General features: G+C 30.9%; 1 protein-coding gene across 10 annotated transcripts in view; it reads right to left on the reverse strand.

Moving 5' to 3' along the window:
* Positions 1 to 18479, reverse strand: part of LOC116775882 (zinc finger protein 287-like) — a 53560-nt gene extending 35081 nt beyond the window's left edge. For 8 of the 10 annotated variants that reach the window (XM_061524458.1, XM_061524456.1, XM_061524454.1 and 5 more), the window contains exons 1-2: positions 18070 to 18479; positions 901 to 1483 (exon numbers count right to left, since the gene is read on the reverse strand). In XM_061524458.1, the coding sequence (XP_061380442.1) occupies positions 901 to 1416 (516 nt within the window). In that variant the 5' untranslated portion in view covers positions 1417 to 1483; positions 18070 to 18479. Of the gene's footprint in view, positions 1 to 900; positions 1855 to 6849; positions 7073 to 18069 lie in introns of those variants that run through there. The other 2 variants (XM_032668899.2, XM_061524451.1) reach the window with 2 other exon arrangements.
* Positions 18480 to 18835: the final 356 nt, after the last annotated feature.

Below are 18835 nucleotides of genomic sequence, written 5' to 3' on the forward strand. Positions count from 1 at the left end.
ACACATGCACTGCCGTTAATTCTAAATTATTATTTTTTTGATACACCATACGATGAGCCTAAACATAGGGATCACTCCGTTCAACTTCCAAATTATTTTTCAAAACCCATAATAGCCATATGCCCAAAACAAACATTTAACGTAACATCAAATAAAATTAAAAAAAGAATGGAATTTCAAGCATCGTCGACAAGTTGATCACAAGCTAATATCGAAATAATAGAATTATCACTGATTATCGTAATTTACATATCCTTTGTAAAACCGGATGCGACATAAGGACAAAAACGATTTAATAATAAGTTTGACGCGGCCCTTAACCCTTTCTTGGTTAACAAAAGCTTTACAATATGTTACCTTCGCCTTGTGTCTTTTTTTTAAGGAAGTAGGGATCATTCAAATTTGGAACGAGTTCGGTTGAGACCTCTTTGAGGTCAGTCTATCGAAATATTCTGCTGAAGATGGTCGGAATCGAGTCTCTCTTTTAAATCAGAAATTATAAAATATTCATTAATTTCCATCGAGTTCGAGGACTTCATTGAACTTTGTGTGTTGTGTCTTTTGCAAATAAAGAAATTATAAATAGCATTTTTTTTTTATAATAACGTAATTATTTTCAGGTAAGTATAATAATTTTGATTTATTTATTTTTTTATCTATTCTAATCACTATCAGTTCTCTATCACTACTTGACAAGTTACCGCCGGAACGTGCGGCAGTGATATTAGTTTTTTAATAACAAGTAACTTCCTTTTAATATTATTCGTTAAATGAAATTATTGCTATTACAATAAAAAAAATATTATTTGAAAGAGTTTATATACATCAGTATTATGTTTTTTTTTAAATTTGGAATTCCCCTTACTTGTCGAGCAAAAAGAAAAACATGTTTCCACTCACCTGTATTTCATTGACGAGTTTTTCAGTTATAATCTTGTGGTCAGGTGTGGCCGGTGGTTGAGGTGTTGGTGGCGCAGGTCCGGCCTGGTTGTGGTCTGTGGGCTCCTGGGCCGGGCTGCCAGGTCTGCTGCGGTTCCAAAAGTCCTGCATTTTGAACCGCTGGGCCTCATTCTGGAGCGGTATGTGTAGGGACAGGGGCGCAGCACGAAGATCCAGAGCGCTGCCCCCGGCCGCGGCCTCGCTGTTCCCTTCAGCGGCCGTCATCTTGAAGGAGTTGTGGAGCCAGCTGGTCACGAAGTTGTCTTCCTCCTTGGGCGGCTCCAGCAGACGAGGGAACGGCGGCGCGGCGCCTGGCTCGAAAGCGCCCTCGCCGCCGACTGCCTCACCTTCCTCCGCTATTTTCGGTACTTTAGCCTCCCTCGGTGAGTCCTCTACTTCCGCCTTCCGATACTCATGGAGGTCCCTGTACCTCTCCTGGAGCGCTAGGGATATATTCTCATTGAAGTACTTCAACATTAATTCCAGTTTCGGGCGTATGGTCACGACGAAATCATGCGATGGTGCGCGTCCACGCACGACGGATCTGTAAAGGACGAGCCGTTCAGTTCGCCGTTCCGAGTTATCTTTAACTTCGCGTGGTTTATTTACGCGATGGGATCAGAGGGAAAGCGGAAGCGAGACCTCCTTGAGGCGCGGGCGGGCGACGACTAACTTCTTGGTGGAAAACTTGAGCGCCGCGACGCTTTCTTGCGGGGTGGGGCGGACGCGCGCGCCAGCCGAAGACGCCGCTCCAACTAGCAAGACGCGGCGCCGCCCCCGCCGCCTTAGACGACGCGAAGAACATCCCCACCGTGGTCGGGCGCACGCGCCCCGCGTTTTTTCCGCGGAAAAATGCGTCCGGTCAAGGAAAAGACGGTGGCGAGGAGCGACGACGGACGGCGACGCTGGCGGCCGGGTCCGCGGTCCGAGCGGCCCGGGCCAGTGGTCACGGACCGCTCGGACCCAGGACGAAATAAGAACTATTAAAAAGGGCGCGAAGCGAGGGTCGCCCCTCTCGCTCGTCCGCTCGCCCGACCCCGGCCGCTCTCACCCCTGTGTTAGAACGGGACGGGTACTACGGGATTTTTTCTAAGCCGCTATTAGTGAGGGAGGAAATAGAAAAGAATGCCTTCTTTCTGATTTTTTCTTAATGTTCTGTCTCTCTCGCGCCAACTGCTCGTGTATAGCGTGTTCTCGTTAAGCATTTTTAAGTATTTGTTTCCGGTACGCCTCTTTTACTATTGTATTTTTTTTAACTGTTCAGGCGGAGCTTAGCAGACGAGGTTTTAGCCAACGACCTTAACACCGAGTTTTTTCCCTATTTTACCTAATCTCTGTGTCCAGTCAACATTTAACTTTAACTGCAAGATAATTACCACTTGAATATTTCGTTATATTTAATATGTGTTCTTTAAAGTCAGCATGGCTGCTGTTCTTTTACGCATATCCTACACCTGATTTTGTAAATCTTAAAAGAAATAAAGAAATTTAGGTTCTGATCTATATTGTGTTTTTTTTTATACTGTTTAAGCTAACCGTAGCGAAACTTTTCATGTCGCTACCCCCCGAAAGATGGCGTAGCTTGCTACGAATCCGGCTACGATTGACATTTAGATTGTTATTGCAACACACAAGATAAATATTTTGTTAATAAATCAACCTCCTACATGAGTATGTCCTAAAAATATATTATATAAAAGTCAGTTTTATTTAAAATGAAAGAATTACAGATTCCAATGTCAAAAAAAATACTCATTCGCAAAAAGTTTTCATTGGTTTATTAAAAATATCTTTCAAGTAAATAAAATAACCTTTTTTTTATACCAAATCATCAGATGTACCCAGTATTATTTATCACCTCAGTCAAGTCATCACCAAATAAACAATGTAGAGAGCGAGGCGTGCCGACATTGGGAGTATATTTTCCACGGTATATGATCACCATAGAGGGCGCTAGTTTACTTTGATACGCATTTTTCACAAAGAATCATTAATAAATCCTCTCAGACATATAAAAATATTTTCATATATCTTGATTATAAAAACGTTGACACTGTGTCATTGAAACGACTTCTGGGACATGATGGGAATAAAGAACGCGAAATATTTGAATATCGAATCAAACGTCGGTATGAACCACGACATTTTAAACAACCCCACAGCTACGGGGTTGATGTCTAAAACAATCTCGACCCGTGCAGCAACCCTTTACTTATAAAACAACCCTCGGACAATACCCAAACGAGATTTTAGATTCAAACCTAGGTATACTTCTGTAAGAACCCTATGAAAATAGCCTATAAGTATTTATGAAATATTATGAAAAAAAAAAATTGTTAATATACATACATTTATCTGAATATATGCAATACATATATCAGGCATATTGTAGTATTGAATTATAATAGAACCTCCAAGCACGATTTACCCTAACATTAAACGAGTCTATTGAATAAGGAAATAATTTAAAAAAATAAAAAAAATATTTATTACCAAATAAAAATATTAGTAGTATTAATTAATCAATATTATTTTTATTTTATATTAATAAATTATAATGTATATTGTTTATATCATGTGGGGGTTAATTTTAAAATCGTCCGGGATATTTAAACGTAGCAGCCGTTAACGCAACATCCGGATGAAGCTTTGACCCCTACAATTTGGGGGTTACTACGTGATATTGAAGACGATAAAAAAAAAATATTTAGTTCCTTTGTAAGTAAATAATTTTAGTAATTATTAAAAGTGTTTAATTTTTGCTGGCAGCCCGTTTGAAGTTTCATTAAATAATATCTCGAGAGTAACTTAGTTTTTTTTTTTTTATTTAAGTTAAAATTCAAAATTAGTTGATTTTTTTAAAAGAATGCTTCTTTATAATTATTCAAGACGAAATAAAATTTTTAGTAAGTTGTTAAATGTTGCGCTGCATGCCTTTGTTAACAGACGACCAACTGACTATTGTTATGTATATAAAAGTTTTATGTCCGTCTGTCGTTTAATACGACACTTTAATGTATTGAGAAGCGTCGAAAAAAAATGCTTTGATGTCAAAATAAAACTTGTATTACCTGTCCTACAAATATACACAGGAACATTTGTAGGAAAAAATAATTCTTAAATTATTATATGAAAACAGTCTTATTGTTTTTCATGTCTTCGAAACCGGCTGAACTATTTTTGATAGGATTTATATCGGACATTTATTTATATTAAAATAAAAAAAACTAAGTCAATTATTTTGAGCCAAAAATGTCATATAAACACAGATAATAAAAGGGGATTAATTATAAAAAGTACTGCAGGCGCATATTTAATAATACATAAAAATTTATAATTAAAATAATAGATTTGATCTTAACAATTGAACTCCCTTCGAATTAAACCAGCTCTCGTCTCATCCAGATCCCATTGATGCAGACTAGCAAAAAAAATTTATACAATTGCTTACAAAAGTCCCTTCAAATGCAAATATACTGTTTTTTTTGTTTTAATTCCGGTTTCATACTGTATCTATGAGAACTGAGATGTTAGATAGGGCTCATTATGTTCGTGTCCGCGGTTTTTGTCTTCAACGTGAGAAAACATATAACAATCATATGTCATTTACGTTTTGAAATTCATTAATTAAAAATTTTATTCACCATCCATTTGTTGTTGGACGGAAGATGCGTTCAAATACTTTGACGTATGGGATCTAATTAAAATGGTGACGAGATTTAAAATTACTATATTTTAAAATTATATTCCGTTTATTTGTGATTAATGAAAGTAAATATATTTGTATTGGGATTTGTTCTTTTCTTAAAAAAAAAAATAAAGATAAAGAGACTTCTTTTTTTTTTATTTCTGCTTATGAAATTTCAAAATAAAGTTATATATGTTATAAATATAAAAATATTCCTATATTGTATATGTGTAAGTAATGTTAAAAAGTAGTCAGTGTATGTACAGTGGGAAGACCGACACGCACCAAGACACATTTTTAATGATTTTAGAACGCGAAGGGAAACACCCTGTATATAGAAAGAGTTTCATTAAATTAATTATCATTCTAAAATTAATATTCGTTTTTAGTATTCGGAAAAGTATTGAGATACTCTGATTTTTTTTTATAATGGCTGTATAATTTAATTTGAAATATTATGGAAGAAGAAATTCTGTATAATTTTATCGTATGCCTTTTTTAAATATTTTTTATAATGAGTTCTGATTTAGAAATCATTAAATAATTTTCACTTCATGTACGAGATCTGTGTGCTGTTTGTCAATACAACATTAACTCGTGACTCATCCGGCGTTGCTCACATTTAATGAGATCTAAGATAGCTTTGGCTGTTTACATTTTATAGAATTTTTTGGGAAAATAGTCAAATATATATTTTTTAATTGTCCAATCATTCTTAATTTTTTTCTCTTCTAACCCTCTAGATATATCGGTTACAAAAATATTGAAATTATATCTTTTAAACATTTTAAATAAAAAAAATATTTATTTACTTAATATTTAAATGAATTAATTAAATATAGAATTGATAGATGTCGATATTATCAATAATATCTTAAAATTTATTATAAAAAATCTATGTAAAGAAATTATTACTACACCTACCAAGAAATTGGTTGAGATTTAAGTACTATCAAGTCGTTTAAAATATACATATATATATATATGTTTCTTCATTGAATATTGATAACGATAATGATACTGTAATATTAAATTATATATAAAAACAATAAAAGAGTTGTTTCCATAGTTAGTTATCGTGTACGTACAATAATATTGATGGTAGTATTCCGTGACAAGTCATACCTCCGTAACAAAACTGTCCGTCTGTTCGATCAATAACTACTGAACTGAATTTTTAATTCACATGCCACATGTACAACAATTATATTAATTTTTATTACAATAAAAATATATTTTTACTAATAGAAGTATTTCAATAGTAGTATACAATATAATATAGTACTAACAAGGGATTCACTTGTTAAAGTGATAAAAAACTCAGAGTATCAATGGACTGGTAGAAAAAAGACGCCAACAAATTGACCGTTAAACAGAAGCCGAATACCATGCCAGGTTTACACAAAAAATTAAAAAAAAAAAACTCCCTATCCAAATATTGCGTGTCAGAACCCACCGCTGTAATTGTTTAAAAAAAAAGTTACACCCAGTTAATCTTGACACATTTGTTTAGAAATGTACAAAAAGGAGTGGCAGAAAAAACCTCCCCTTGTCATTAGATCGACCAATAAAAAAAAAAAAACGCCAGCATCGTTTGAAAAAAGAACGACTTAATTGTTGGTACGTGCCGCCCTAGTTTTTTTTTTTATTTTTTTTCATGACTCCGCTCTCCGTTGAATGACTTTTTGTACCTGTGGGGTGCATTTTTTGCGACAATTACGAAGCGTTCAGCCGACAAATTATTTAAGATTATAACCTTTTAAAAGCTGTTAGCGCTGCATAATTTTGTACCGTATTTATGTGGGTTTTAATGTTGTATATTTAACGTGTAATTGTATCATGTTACGAGTTATTATACTGACTTATTGAACGTTCGGGATTCGTATTTGTTTTTATTTTCACATAAATAGAATGCAAGAACATTAACACACATTAGAAATCTGTTTTATAGTGATTTAATAAATGAGACTTATACATGTATTTATTATACGTAGCAATATAATATAAATAACAAGTTAATAAAATGTGTTTGTACGACGATAAGGGCACTTAACAAAATGACTTATCAAATATAACAATTTAAATTCGCAATATCAATCAACAAAAAAACATTTTTACAAACCATTCAATTTCGAAACACCACACACACGATTGTAATAAAAAAATATATATATATATATAAATTATTAAAAATAAACGTATTACGTAACAATGGAAATTACCTTAAAACGTTATAAAAAACAACCGACCCGCGCCGCGACAACTTATAAAATTTCCATTTAAAACACACAGCTCATTATCTTTTTTCTAACGAAAAAATACACATAGCACCAAAACAGAACATCCTATATACAGATGAGAGCAAACAGATTTTAACTTAATTTTAATATACATAAAATTTATATTAATTAATATCGAAAATGGCCGTGAGCCCTCTAGTGTCGCGTTATACATTTCTTGGACTACTTTATTAGTTTACAGTGATGTGACACCGCGTCTTAGTAGCTCAGTCTGTACACAGACTAACGGTTCTCTTATACGAATAATATAATACCAACAAGAAATGTAGAAACATCCAATTTAGTTTAAATATATTATATTAATTTGCAAACTGATCGTAAAAAATTCTCCAACTGTATTCTTTTTGAAAAATGCAAGTAAATCTAATAAATTATTATTACTATAAACTCGATTAACTTATATGTTTAATCGATGTCGTCTACGCCGTGCATCGTTAGCACATCACTAGTTATGCTTGTGTTGTTATCAGTTATTCTACGTACGTTGATAAAATTTTGAAAAATTCTCCACTTTTCCTTGATAACCCCGTCCGGACGGAATGAAAAAAAAGCTCCTCGCGCACATCTATAGGCGCGAACGAATTTTTGGTTCATAATTTTTTTTTTGTCATAATTTTGATTGCATTAGAAAAAGTAAACATTACATCCTAAAATCATTTTATTGCTCATAACAAATAACATTGACTCTTTTTATGCTTCAATTTTTTTTTTTTTAAACATATGAGAAAAAAAATTTTTTTTTTTAATCGCGTACTAAATTAGCGTGGAACATAATTTTCAAAATCAAAACACGTGATTTGAATGCTTTCTATTTATATCAATGTTGCATGCCATGTAACTATATTAATGAAATTCCGTTCCTCACTATGAATACGTCCCCTGTTATTAATAAACTGTTTGACCGGCAAGTTATTATTTGCTGTAACGTTATCATGGGACTTAGTATTCCTATATGTCATAAGGTATCTTTGTGAGGGTTTAGATAACTGCTATCTTTGTCTAGGTACGTTTATTGGCTAAAAACTAACTGTGTTATAACCCTAACAGTTTGAGAACGTATTTTGAAAACATAATACAATCATTGTATGGATATATTTTTTACTTAAAAATCCATTGTGTTCAGGTCCAATCGATTAACAAAAAATCACAACAGTGTCACATAAGTGAGACTTAAATAGATATTAATAAAAAAAAACAATTATGAAGTAAATATAGTAAAAAAAAAGTTCCTTTTTTTACTATTAACTAACTCTTTCAAGACTTAACTAATAAGATTCTAAGCAGACTGCTATTTTTAGGTTAAAATAACTCAAAAATTTCCTCGTATCTTTTTCTTTAATGATGTTAATCTATCAGTAACCCGACACTGTGTTGAAACTATTAATTTATGAATTCCAAAGCTAAGATAAAAGATTAAAAAAGATGTCCGAGCAATTCATTCTTATTGGATCGTATTAAGAACACGGTGTCCTCTGTGTCGCTAGTTGGAAAGCGCATAGCGAAGTTTATTATGTTCTGTGCCATTTTACGAATCTTGTGCGGTACTGAGACGCGTTCTTAGATAAAAGTGATGCAAGTAATGTTATACCAAACTATTGATGGTGAGTTTTTAAATATATATGTATAAGTTATATTCAATCAATAAATAATTATTTTTAACAAAAGAATAAAATATATGTAGTACATTTTAGAGAGTAGCAAATTATTTTTTTATTCACAAACGGTTCTATAATATAGTCTATGGTAGGTTTGTTAAAAAAAAACATTATAGTATGCAATACATTATAAAGCCAATATTAAAAACAGATTTAATTACTGCATTCAATTAATAATGGTATTTTCTAATCGGCGAGCGCAAAAAGATTTATCTCATGCACAGCGAAGTTTGCCGGTAATTGGAGTAGATACTGAACTAACGGGGAGCTGGATACATATATATATATATATATATACATACATACATACACTATACTATACTAAATATATATATATATATATATACACTATACACTATACTTATATATATATATAGTTGTAAGGACCTAGTTTGTAAAAACAAAGAGTTACCCGGATAGAAGAAATGGCAAAATAAGATAGAGGTATTAAGAGAGGAGAAGCAATTAGAAGGTTTTATATATGGTGGAAGATCGTCTGTGTGTATGTGTTACGAGATTTCTGTTCAACCAATTAAAGAAAGAAATTAAATATGTTGTTTTTATTATAAAGGACAGCTTATGAAAAATAAATTAAATGATTTTATATATGCAATCAGATAAAACATTTTTTTTACAAACATGAAACAAACGAAAGCGTTTGAATTATTAACAAATATTCAAGTATATATATATATAAATCACATAAAATTATAAACTTATTAAAACTAATGGTACATACGATAACATCCGGTCAAAATGTCTACTGTAATAATAAATTTGAAAGCTGTGACTCAGATCTGGCAAATCGTTAACGGCCAGCTGATCGGGAGTACCAACTGACAGATAGTACACGACGCGGTACCAACATTCCCAATAACTTAATCATAATTAAGCAAATATATATTTATATGTACATTCCCAGCTTCACTGTACCACTTTATACCTCTGCTATCATTGTTTTTGTCTTAAAATTAATTGACCACATCCGGTCAAACGTTAAATAATACGTTTGTTATAAATAATAGTGACATTACGTGTTGTAATGGATATTTATTTTTATATTACAGAAATTTCTGGAGTTGGTGGCAGATGAAGTATTCTACATCTAGACTCTAGAGGATACATGGAAACTTAATTTCGGATTATAACAATTTGTTATATTTTTTTTTTCCTTGGTGGATTTATTTTAAGTTAATTTATTATAACTTGTCGCATTTCAGATTTGAAAACTTGGATTTTGTTGAATTAATTAATACAATGAAAAATATTCTAATACACCCACGCACGAGCTAGCACAACGGACACACACATAGGAAAAGAGACGAAAAAGTCATAGCGAGAAAAAAAGCTCAGCGGACGCGAATACACCCGCGGGTGAACGAACTACGAAAAATAAGACGAAAACGAACGCCTGCGCACATGTGCGTTCCGCCATTTTTTTGCAACCGTCTCACTCTAGCACCAAAAATGGTCAGAAATTAAACGAGCGCGAGCGAGACGGAAGAAAAGAAAGCGCGAAAGAGTTGGCGGTTATCGGATTCCGTGCGTTGCCGCTAGAGGCGCTAGTGTGCCGGGAAATTTCTTCCTGTTCGGACGTTATACGTTTCCATTTTATTTTTCATCCATTATACTTATAAAGAAATGTAATCAATAACATTATTTAAAGTTACACTTGTCGGTGTGAAATATTTTGACACTAAACATTTTTTATATATTCCTTAGAACGTAATAAAGGAAGTTTGGCTGTGGGTCATTAAAAATCTGAACGTGCCGTTACTGCATTCAAAAAGTTTTTTTTTTTTTTTTAATAATTTAAACAATTCTTCGTGCACAGCCAGAAGATCTAAAAACAAAATTTGTTAAGAATATCAAAATACATTATTGTCTTCGTATCCATGTTTATTAAAATAATATCAAAACATTACATTAAGTATACTTAATAATTTTAACAGAACCAAGAATTTATTGTGTAAAGTCTTCCTAGCTGTTTGCTCGATGTAAATTCTACTTTAATACCCAGTTTATAAGGTACATACTTGTTCCGCTAATTTTAATGAAAACGTCATGCAATTTGATTTAGTATAAGAATTTTTAATGAAGTCCTCTATAAGGCCTAAATAAATTATAGACGTATATTTAATATTTTTAAGGTTCAATTACTTATTAACATAACGTGATTTATATAATAATGTTAAAGTTAGTTGTAATGAAAGCATAAAATTGCCGTAATTTTTATGATCTACGGATATGACTTCCTTATAACTTTAATTGCTATGCATCACATATAATAGGAATCATTTTGTCGACATGTAATAAGGACTTTTAATGTAATATGTGATTGGCTTCATTTTAAATGTCGTTTCGTTTTAATCCTTCGGCTGGTTCTCGTAATAGTTATAAAAATTTTAGTACAAATATATATATATATATATATAAAATAATCCAATGTTCAGTGAAGAATATATGTTTGTTGATGTACGAAAAAAACATTGTACTGATATTTACGAAACTTTCAAATAATATAGATCATACGTCGGAATTGTATAATCTTTGGATAGGTATAATAAGGATCAAGATCTCGAGCGAAGACGCAGGACACAGCTAGCTATATCAACAATATTTATTAACGTTTTAATTTCTGTAATTTCTTGAAGTAATAAAAGTACATTTAAAAAAAAGTTTATTCTATAAGTTAATGTTGTAATACAGATAAATTGTTTTTTTACTTTAAATCCATTTAAAATATATGGAAGTGAGCCAAGCGTCACTCTAAACTGAACACGGAGGTGTAAGATATTTTTTCTTTAACATAACCCGTATGCTAGTATAAATAAGGTTCAATTTGTTGATGTAATACAATATCGAGTCGCACAACCTGTTTTTTCTCTATATCACTTTACTAATTCTAATGTTGTTACAATCTCTATTACTGTAAGTATTGTGAGAAATAAACTATAATGATATAGTTATACATATGCATTATATGTGATGTGTGTACGTCTGTGTGTTCCGGCGTTCTTTATATCGCCTCATTTAACTTTGTTATTAATTCTATTTTAAATTTAATAGTATTGTAATTAACATGTAATTTAATCAGTCGCTTGTCAAGCAGTCTTGTTTCCTTCTTGTGATTATTGTTTGTACACAGAAGAGATGTATGTATGTATGTTGGTGACTTCCCTAAAAGATATTGAATGAATCTTATTTAAAAACAAAAACCAAAAATCAAACAGTCTCATAATAAAGGTATTCAAGGTATTATTTTTTCTCAATCTTATCAAAATTCTCTTGTTTATTAAGAAAATATTTTTCATTATTTATAAATTTGCAACTATATAATTATTTCTCACCCAGTGTGTCCCGGTCCTAAGGCTTAAGGTATCCTATGTTCGTTACGCAAACTAATTAGAATGGGATGCCATTAGAACAGTTCAGAAATCCTTAAATATTCCTCTCACATTGAATATCTAAACCGATTCGGTTTTAAAACGAAAACTCATGTAAGATTTCGTAAGACCAGCCTTCAAAGACATTATCACCGTAATATAACTCGTATGTTATATAAAATAAGGTTCAAATATAATATAATGCACTCATCCCCCCTACATAGCTTCGCGTGAGTCAACTTGCGCAGGCGCAATTTTGCAACCGAAATTCTACTAGTTTGAGACAATGGCATTATTAGGCGTTAGACGCCATTTTGTTTAGATAACTTAAGATTTAAAGCACATCTACAATGTTATATCTTTTTAGGCTAACTTTAGTTATGTAAGGACCCACTTAATGTTGCTATTATATAAAGAATATTTATGAAATATGAATTGTAAGGAGATTACCTCTATAGTGTATCAAAGAATCGCTAAAGTAGTTGAAAAAAATATGATAATTCGAATATTTGAAGTATGAAGTGTCTTAAGACCATACTTTAGGTAGGCGTACTCTGAGATATTTCTATAATATCATACAAATTAACAACAAACTCTTAACATAGCCAATATACAAATAAATTTCAGGCTAATAATATTCCATGGCAACAAAATTATTAAATTATAACGATGAATCAATGGTTTAAATATTTAAAGAATTTAGTATATAACAATGTATATATATATATATATATATATATATATATGTGTGTGTGTGTGTGTGTGTGTGTGTTATATAACCAGTTGTTTTACTGAAATATAACCAAAGAGCTGCATACTATCGCAATGTTTGTTTGAACTGGACGAAAGAAGGCAATCTGGCGTTGTAAGGCACAGGACAGGACTCATAGTGTGATTTTTTTTATTACACTCGAATAACACACGGACTCAATTTATTATGCCACATATTTTCTATTATTGTTTCTTTATTTTGTTCAGCTTAAATTTTAGTTCAAGAAGATAATATATAATGACAGGAGATTGCAAAGTTTTTTTATATTTCGTTTTTTAAAAAATGCGTTTTTTTTTTAATATTTACTTTCTCGGGTTTTAATTAAATATACCTCTTTGCTAGCAAGGCACTTTATTTAATAATTATGACATTTTGTTGAATCTCACATGACTGGAATTTCTATATTATAATGTTCAAATGTCGAACTACCCACTGGAGAAATTCAAGCACGTTTTTGTCTTCTATTTTTAGTTTATAAAATAATATATAACTATGAGCGTAATGTGAGCACAGCGTTATATCGAATTCTATTTTTGATGTTTAGATCGGTAATGCGCAGTGCAGTTTTATGCACAATTTTGCGGCCGCCGGATGAAACGCCCGCCATTTTTACATTTAAATTTAGAACCGAATCGCAGGAAGCGCGTTCTATTTTCAAATTTTATTTATTCGCCTAGGCGTGGTTTGGCCGCTCCTAGTGATTCATGGCATAGAAAAACATGGCGGATTATAAATTGTGTAAATCATTTATATGATAAATGCTCGTTGTTATATCTCATTGATTTGAAATTTTTCAATAATGATTAATATATAAATATAAACTGGCATTAGTTATTTCAATAGTCGCATATTCGTTTAAATGTATATAAGTAGTTGTTAATCAGGAACGGCTTTGTCCGCGAAAAGTTGTTTTACCGACGTTGGCTGTACAGATTGGACTGGGCTTAGTCATTATATTGTTGAAAAAGCTATTCATGTTCTTATGAACTATATTTTGTACCATATATTTCCATCATAATAATATGGAGAAGGCGGAATGTCCATGTTAAATATTATCAGTCTTAAAAGAAAATTAAAAAAAAAATAAAGATACATATATTTTAATGTTTATTTATTTATTTCAACCAGTTTTTTTTACCTAAGACGCTCAATCGAAACAAAACATCTTTTTAATCTTTGTATAAATACTTCTTCCATGAATATTTAAACCGTCAAAACATTTTAAAACGAGGAAGATAGTAGAATGTCAGTAAAATATTCCTATTTTATTATATAAAATTAAAAAATATTCCGTAAAAAAATTAACACTAAAAATGTTTTACAAAGCATACATTTATGACATATAAACAAATTGTTGTCATGCAATAATGACATTTAATTAATACAGTATACGTACCATTATCCATACGATTAAATTTTGCTGCTCGCTCTCACATCGTTGTACTTATAATTAATATTTAATATTATTATATTTATATTTTAAATATATTAAGAAAAAAATCCGTTTTACGTCACGTTCTTTTTATAACAAAATTGACCGAACACCAGCCAAGTGCAGTGGGTGCAATGCAAAAATATCTAAAATTCAAGGTTGGATCGGTAAAAATAAATTAAGATTCCCATTTCCATGCTCTTGAACGCATCTTTAGGATTTAAATATTATTTTTTATTGTACTGGAATCATTATGTTTTGTACATTTTTTTCTTTTAAATATTATTTATTGCCATATATAATATTATACAAATTTATATATTCCTTACATATAATATTTCTTTAAATTCATTTATGATGCATAAAAAACCATTCATCATAATTAATGTTGTTAGAAAATTCTTATATTAAAAGGAGGGAAGAAATTTATGAAAATCATTATAATTTAATTAATTAAATTTATGCATATATCTCATATGTTAGTATATAGCAAGCAAGTTAGAAGCGCGTTATATGTTATTCGTTTATCTTCACATTCATTATCTGTACCATTCACCAATAGAATTACCGAAAAAATCTAACACAAACACACACACACGTGACGCTCACTGGAACATAGCACACAAAGAACGTCGACCTGTGATTGGTCCGCGGATGATGTGATCATTTTTCAGATAACTATTTTTGAGAACACAATTTTTTTTATACCATACCGCGACCGACGAGTTTTGATACTATATAATGATTTAAGTTATTTTTATTTTACTACCATTGTTACGATGTGTATCGAATGTAACAGTACTAGGAATTCCATTTGTGTTTTTAGTAGACAGTGACACTGCACACATGTTTTATTTATTGGTCGTTCCCTTTAAAGTCATGAACATCGTTTCCTTTATACACTCAATTGACAGTCCAGAGTACCTCGATTTTGATAGTCCTTTTACGTGTACAGAAATATTTACACTGAATAATTCGTATATAAAATGATGTTTAAAAAAAAATGTGTAACAAATAAATCCAGATTTTTTTTTCTATAATATCAAGATCAGTCGCACAAAGTTCACGATGTGTTAGTTGGCACGGCACCCAGTTTAGGTGATGCATACGCGAAAAACGAACGCACCCATAAACCACACGTTAAACAAACACTCCATCTCACAAGTCGGGATGGATATAAATAATTAAATTATCATACATTACAATTGAAATACTATTCTACGAGCACACAAATATTTTTCTTGTATTACAACATATATTCGATTAATTTCTTTATTAAAACCGATCAAATGGCAATATCCCCCTACAACAACGATATGTCTGAGCTGGCTAACAATGGCTTGTTTAGATAATATACAAAAACAGAGCGATTACTGGAAAAAGGACAATAGAACGTAGTCGACGTTCGTTAACTAGGTATAGAAAACTCGGGGTGGAGGTATTAAACTAAAGGGGATAAGGTAACACAACACACTCTGTAGGGACGTGTCGGTTAGGATACATCAGAGAAAACTACAGTTCTAAACACGTATAAAAGTCAACTAAGAGTGATATAACTGTATATATACACATATATATAGCGCATAACGTCGGTCCCAAATCTATGACCAGACATTTAGTAGAAAGTATAAATTTTTTTTACGATATTTCTCTTAAAATAAATGTGCTTAAATGCAGCCTCATTCGTCATTTCTTTTGCTTAAACTAATTTAACAAACTGAGCTATTTAATTGAATATCAATTCATGTATTATAGCAGCTCCGTGTGTGAACAAACATACCCACACTGATACACTGGCTTTTATAATGTTATAAGGAATTGTATTACAAGATATGCTGTCGTATAGTTTTAGTTGAAGTAATCTTAGTTAACCTAAATACTGACAGTTTCAACGTTTTTTTTAATATAATTCATCCTATTTCAGTAATATATTGTTCTCAGTGTGTAATTATTTTGGATAAGTTAGAATTAATTTTAAGTACTTACAAATAAATTTTCTACTCAAATTCAAAAGTAAAGTATTTTATGTAATTGAGAGTAATTAAAAATATTATTTTTATTTTGTACGTGACATGATATATCACTGGATTTTTTTCCAATTCAGATGATTATCTTTGCCAGTCACATATATGTACTTCATCGAGTTAAAATAATTAATTACAGACGATATTTCTTAAACAAATAACTATGTTTTATTTAACATTCACTGTTTCATAGAAAAATATTACCGACTTACTTAATGAGTGTACACATAAAACTTTATCTAACCGCTCACGATACTACGATATTGTAATGAACATATGATAATTTTAAATTAATATATATTCATATATAAATATAATTAAAACTAATCATGTGATTTAAAAAACGATTTGAAACGCGGCGGAATAACAAAGTTTTTCCACTTACCGTCCGCGACCAGGTTTGTTAAGATGTATGCTAATTTAGTATAAACTAATGCTGTGTGTCCATGCGTACGATACATTAATATATATATACTCATTACTAAATGTATGTCTATCCGTCCGTCTGTTACACGATAACTACTATAACTAGTAGCTAATGTAAATGTCTTCACACAATATTACGGTATATGTTATTTATTTGATTTTACATATGATTACCTAAATTGCAGAGATTCATAGTTTTGATTATTTTTGTATTGTTTAATATTTTATAGTATTATGTGTATATAGCTCTGTATATTATACAATGGACACACACACGTTACATACATATGTACATATTACTCAACTAGGCGCCGAACTATTCTTTTATGTCCTTTGCCTTATTTGAATACTAAATATATATTATAAATAATCACTGTGACGATGAAAATATCATGCAAAAAAATTATCCTTAATGTTACTTAAATACGTTATCTTTAATAAAGACTGAGTATCTTTTAAGATAAAATTATCTTTAATTGAAAAAAAATTAAATATGTCAAGAGCTAACGAGCGTTAATAAATGTTATAAGTTTATTAGAAATACTTTTTCATATTAATATCAATGAGTTCATGTTTCGTCTGTCTGTTGTTATATTTTTTAATAACTGAACCGCTAGACCGATTTTGATAAAATCCTATATTGATATAGATAACCCCTTAGAGTATAATGCTATTAAAGCTGAAGGAACATGTAATAAAAATATATATGTTAAATAAATATACATATATGTTAAATTCTTTGTTTTTCTTACTTCTATACACTTAAATAATTATCTCAGTATATACCAGTGTAAAATATAATTTTAATAAACACAATAAAATTCATGTCCATAAATCTACAACAGAAAAGGTTAATATATACAAATATATAAAAATATAATTCACATGTGTGTGTGTGTGTGTGTGTGTGTGTGTGTGTTTAAAGTAGCATTTATTATGTTGGCAGAATAAATTATATCATCACGTTTTTATTTAAATGAATGTATGTTGAATTGGACGCGATTATTCATCTTATTTAAAAATATATTTAAATAAAAAATATAATAAATAAAATATGTAACAAAATACCTGAAAATGAACTATTCTATAGTTATTCGCTTTAAATAAAAGTATTAAAAAAAATAAGCTTATAAGAGAGCATAACATATATAGCCTTTTTTATTTAATATATTAAGAAAATATGAAAATAATATAAATTAAACGTCACACACGCAAAAACCTACGTAGTTGTTTAATATAAAACATTAATTTACTTTTCAATGTTAATGGATTTAAAATATACGTAAATTCGCCTCTTGTCCTCTTTAATACACTGAGTTAGTAATGTCATATCTTCAATATTAAGTGAAAAGGAAACGTAAATATTTCTTTTTTTTTAACAGGTAACACCAAATAATTTTATAATATTAATTGTATTGTATTAAGTCTTATTTAACACTAAACTGACCTTTATATCCACTGTTAATAGTCCAACTTAATCACATAATAAACTTTATTGTCTGCGGTTTACATTTTTCTCAACAGACCGTTCTAAAAATAAATGCCAAAGTTAAATTCTAACACTTAATATTGCGTAACTTTATTACATATTTTCCTAATTTCACGGTACGCCATATTTCATTTCCCGCCAAACGCCACCGAAAAATGTCATTCGAAAAAATATCTGTCACATTTCAAATTTGGAACACCGGATTATTCGGTAGGTTGGAACGTTTTAGATCGGCCGGACGGAATTTTAGTTGGAAATTTTCGTTGATAGCCGGTTAGTTTTCATTGTTTTGCGACGTAGTGCGCGCAGGCACTTTCAACACTATATGATCTAACACTGGCCGGCTCTCGATTGCAGAACATACTTATTCTAAGTCAACTTACATTCGTTCATATTTGCCTGCGGGGCGTAGGGCTGTGCTAGGACATAGAGCCCCACTTCCTTTTGCATCGACTTTGCATACGTCACTTGCCTAGATTATTTTTAGACAGACTTATGTATCGACCAGTTTTAGGATTTCGTAATTACAAAGTTTTATTAGTTAAATGTTTATTTTATATTTATGAAACGCTTTTAAAGTTTTGAAATCGTTTTATTTCTCTTGTCACGGTTGATATTACGACAGCGTGTATTGATGTAGGTGATTACTTTAAAAATATATTCACTAATGTTGAATGTGTCCAACCCTGTGTATACGTGAAATCTCGCATATAATAATATTTCT

This window comes from Danaus plexippus, chromosome 24 (assembly GCF_018135715.1).
Source record: "Danaus plexippus chromosome 24, MEX_DaPlex, whole genome shotgun sequence".
In the NCBI taxonomy this organism is placed as follows: domain Eukaryota; kingdom Metazoa; phylum Arthropoda; class Insecta; order Lepidoptera; family Nymphalidae; genus Danaus; species Danaus plexippus.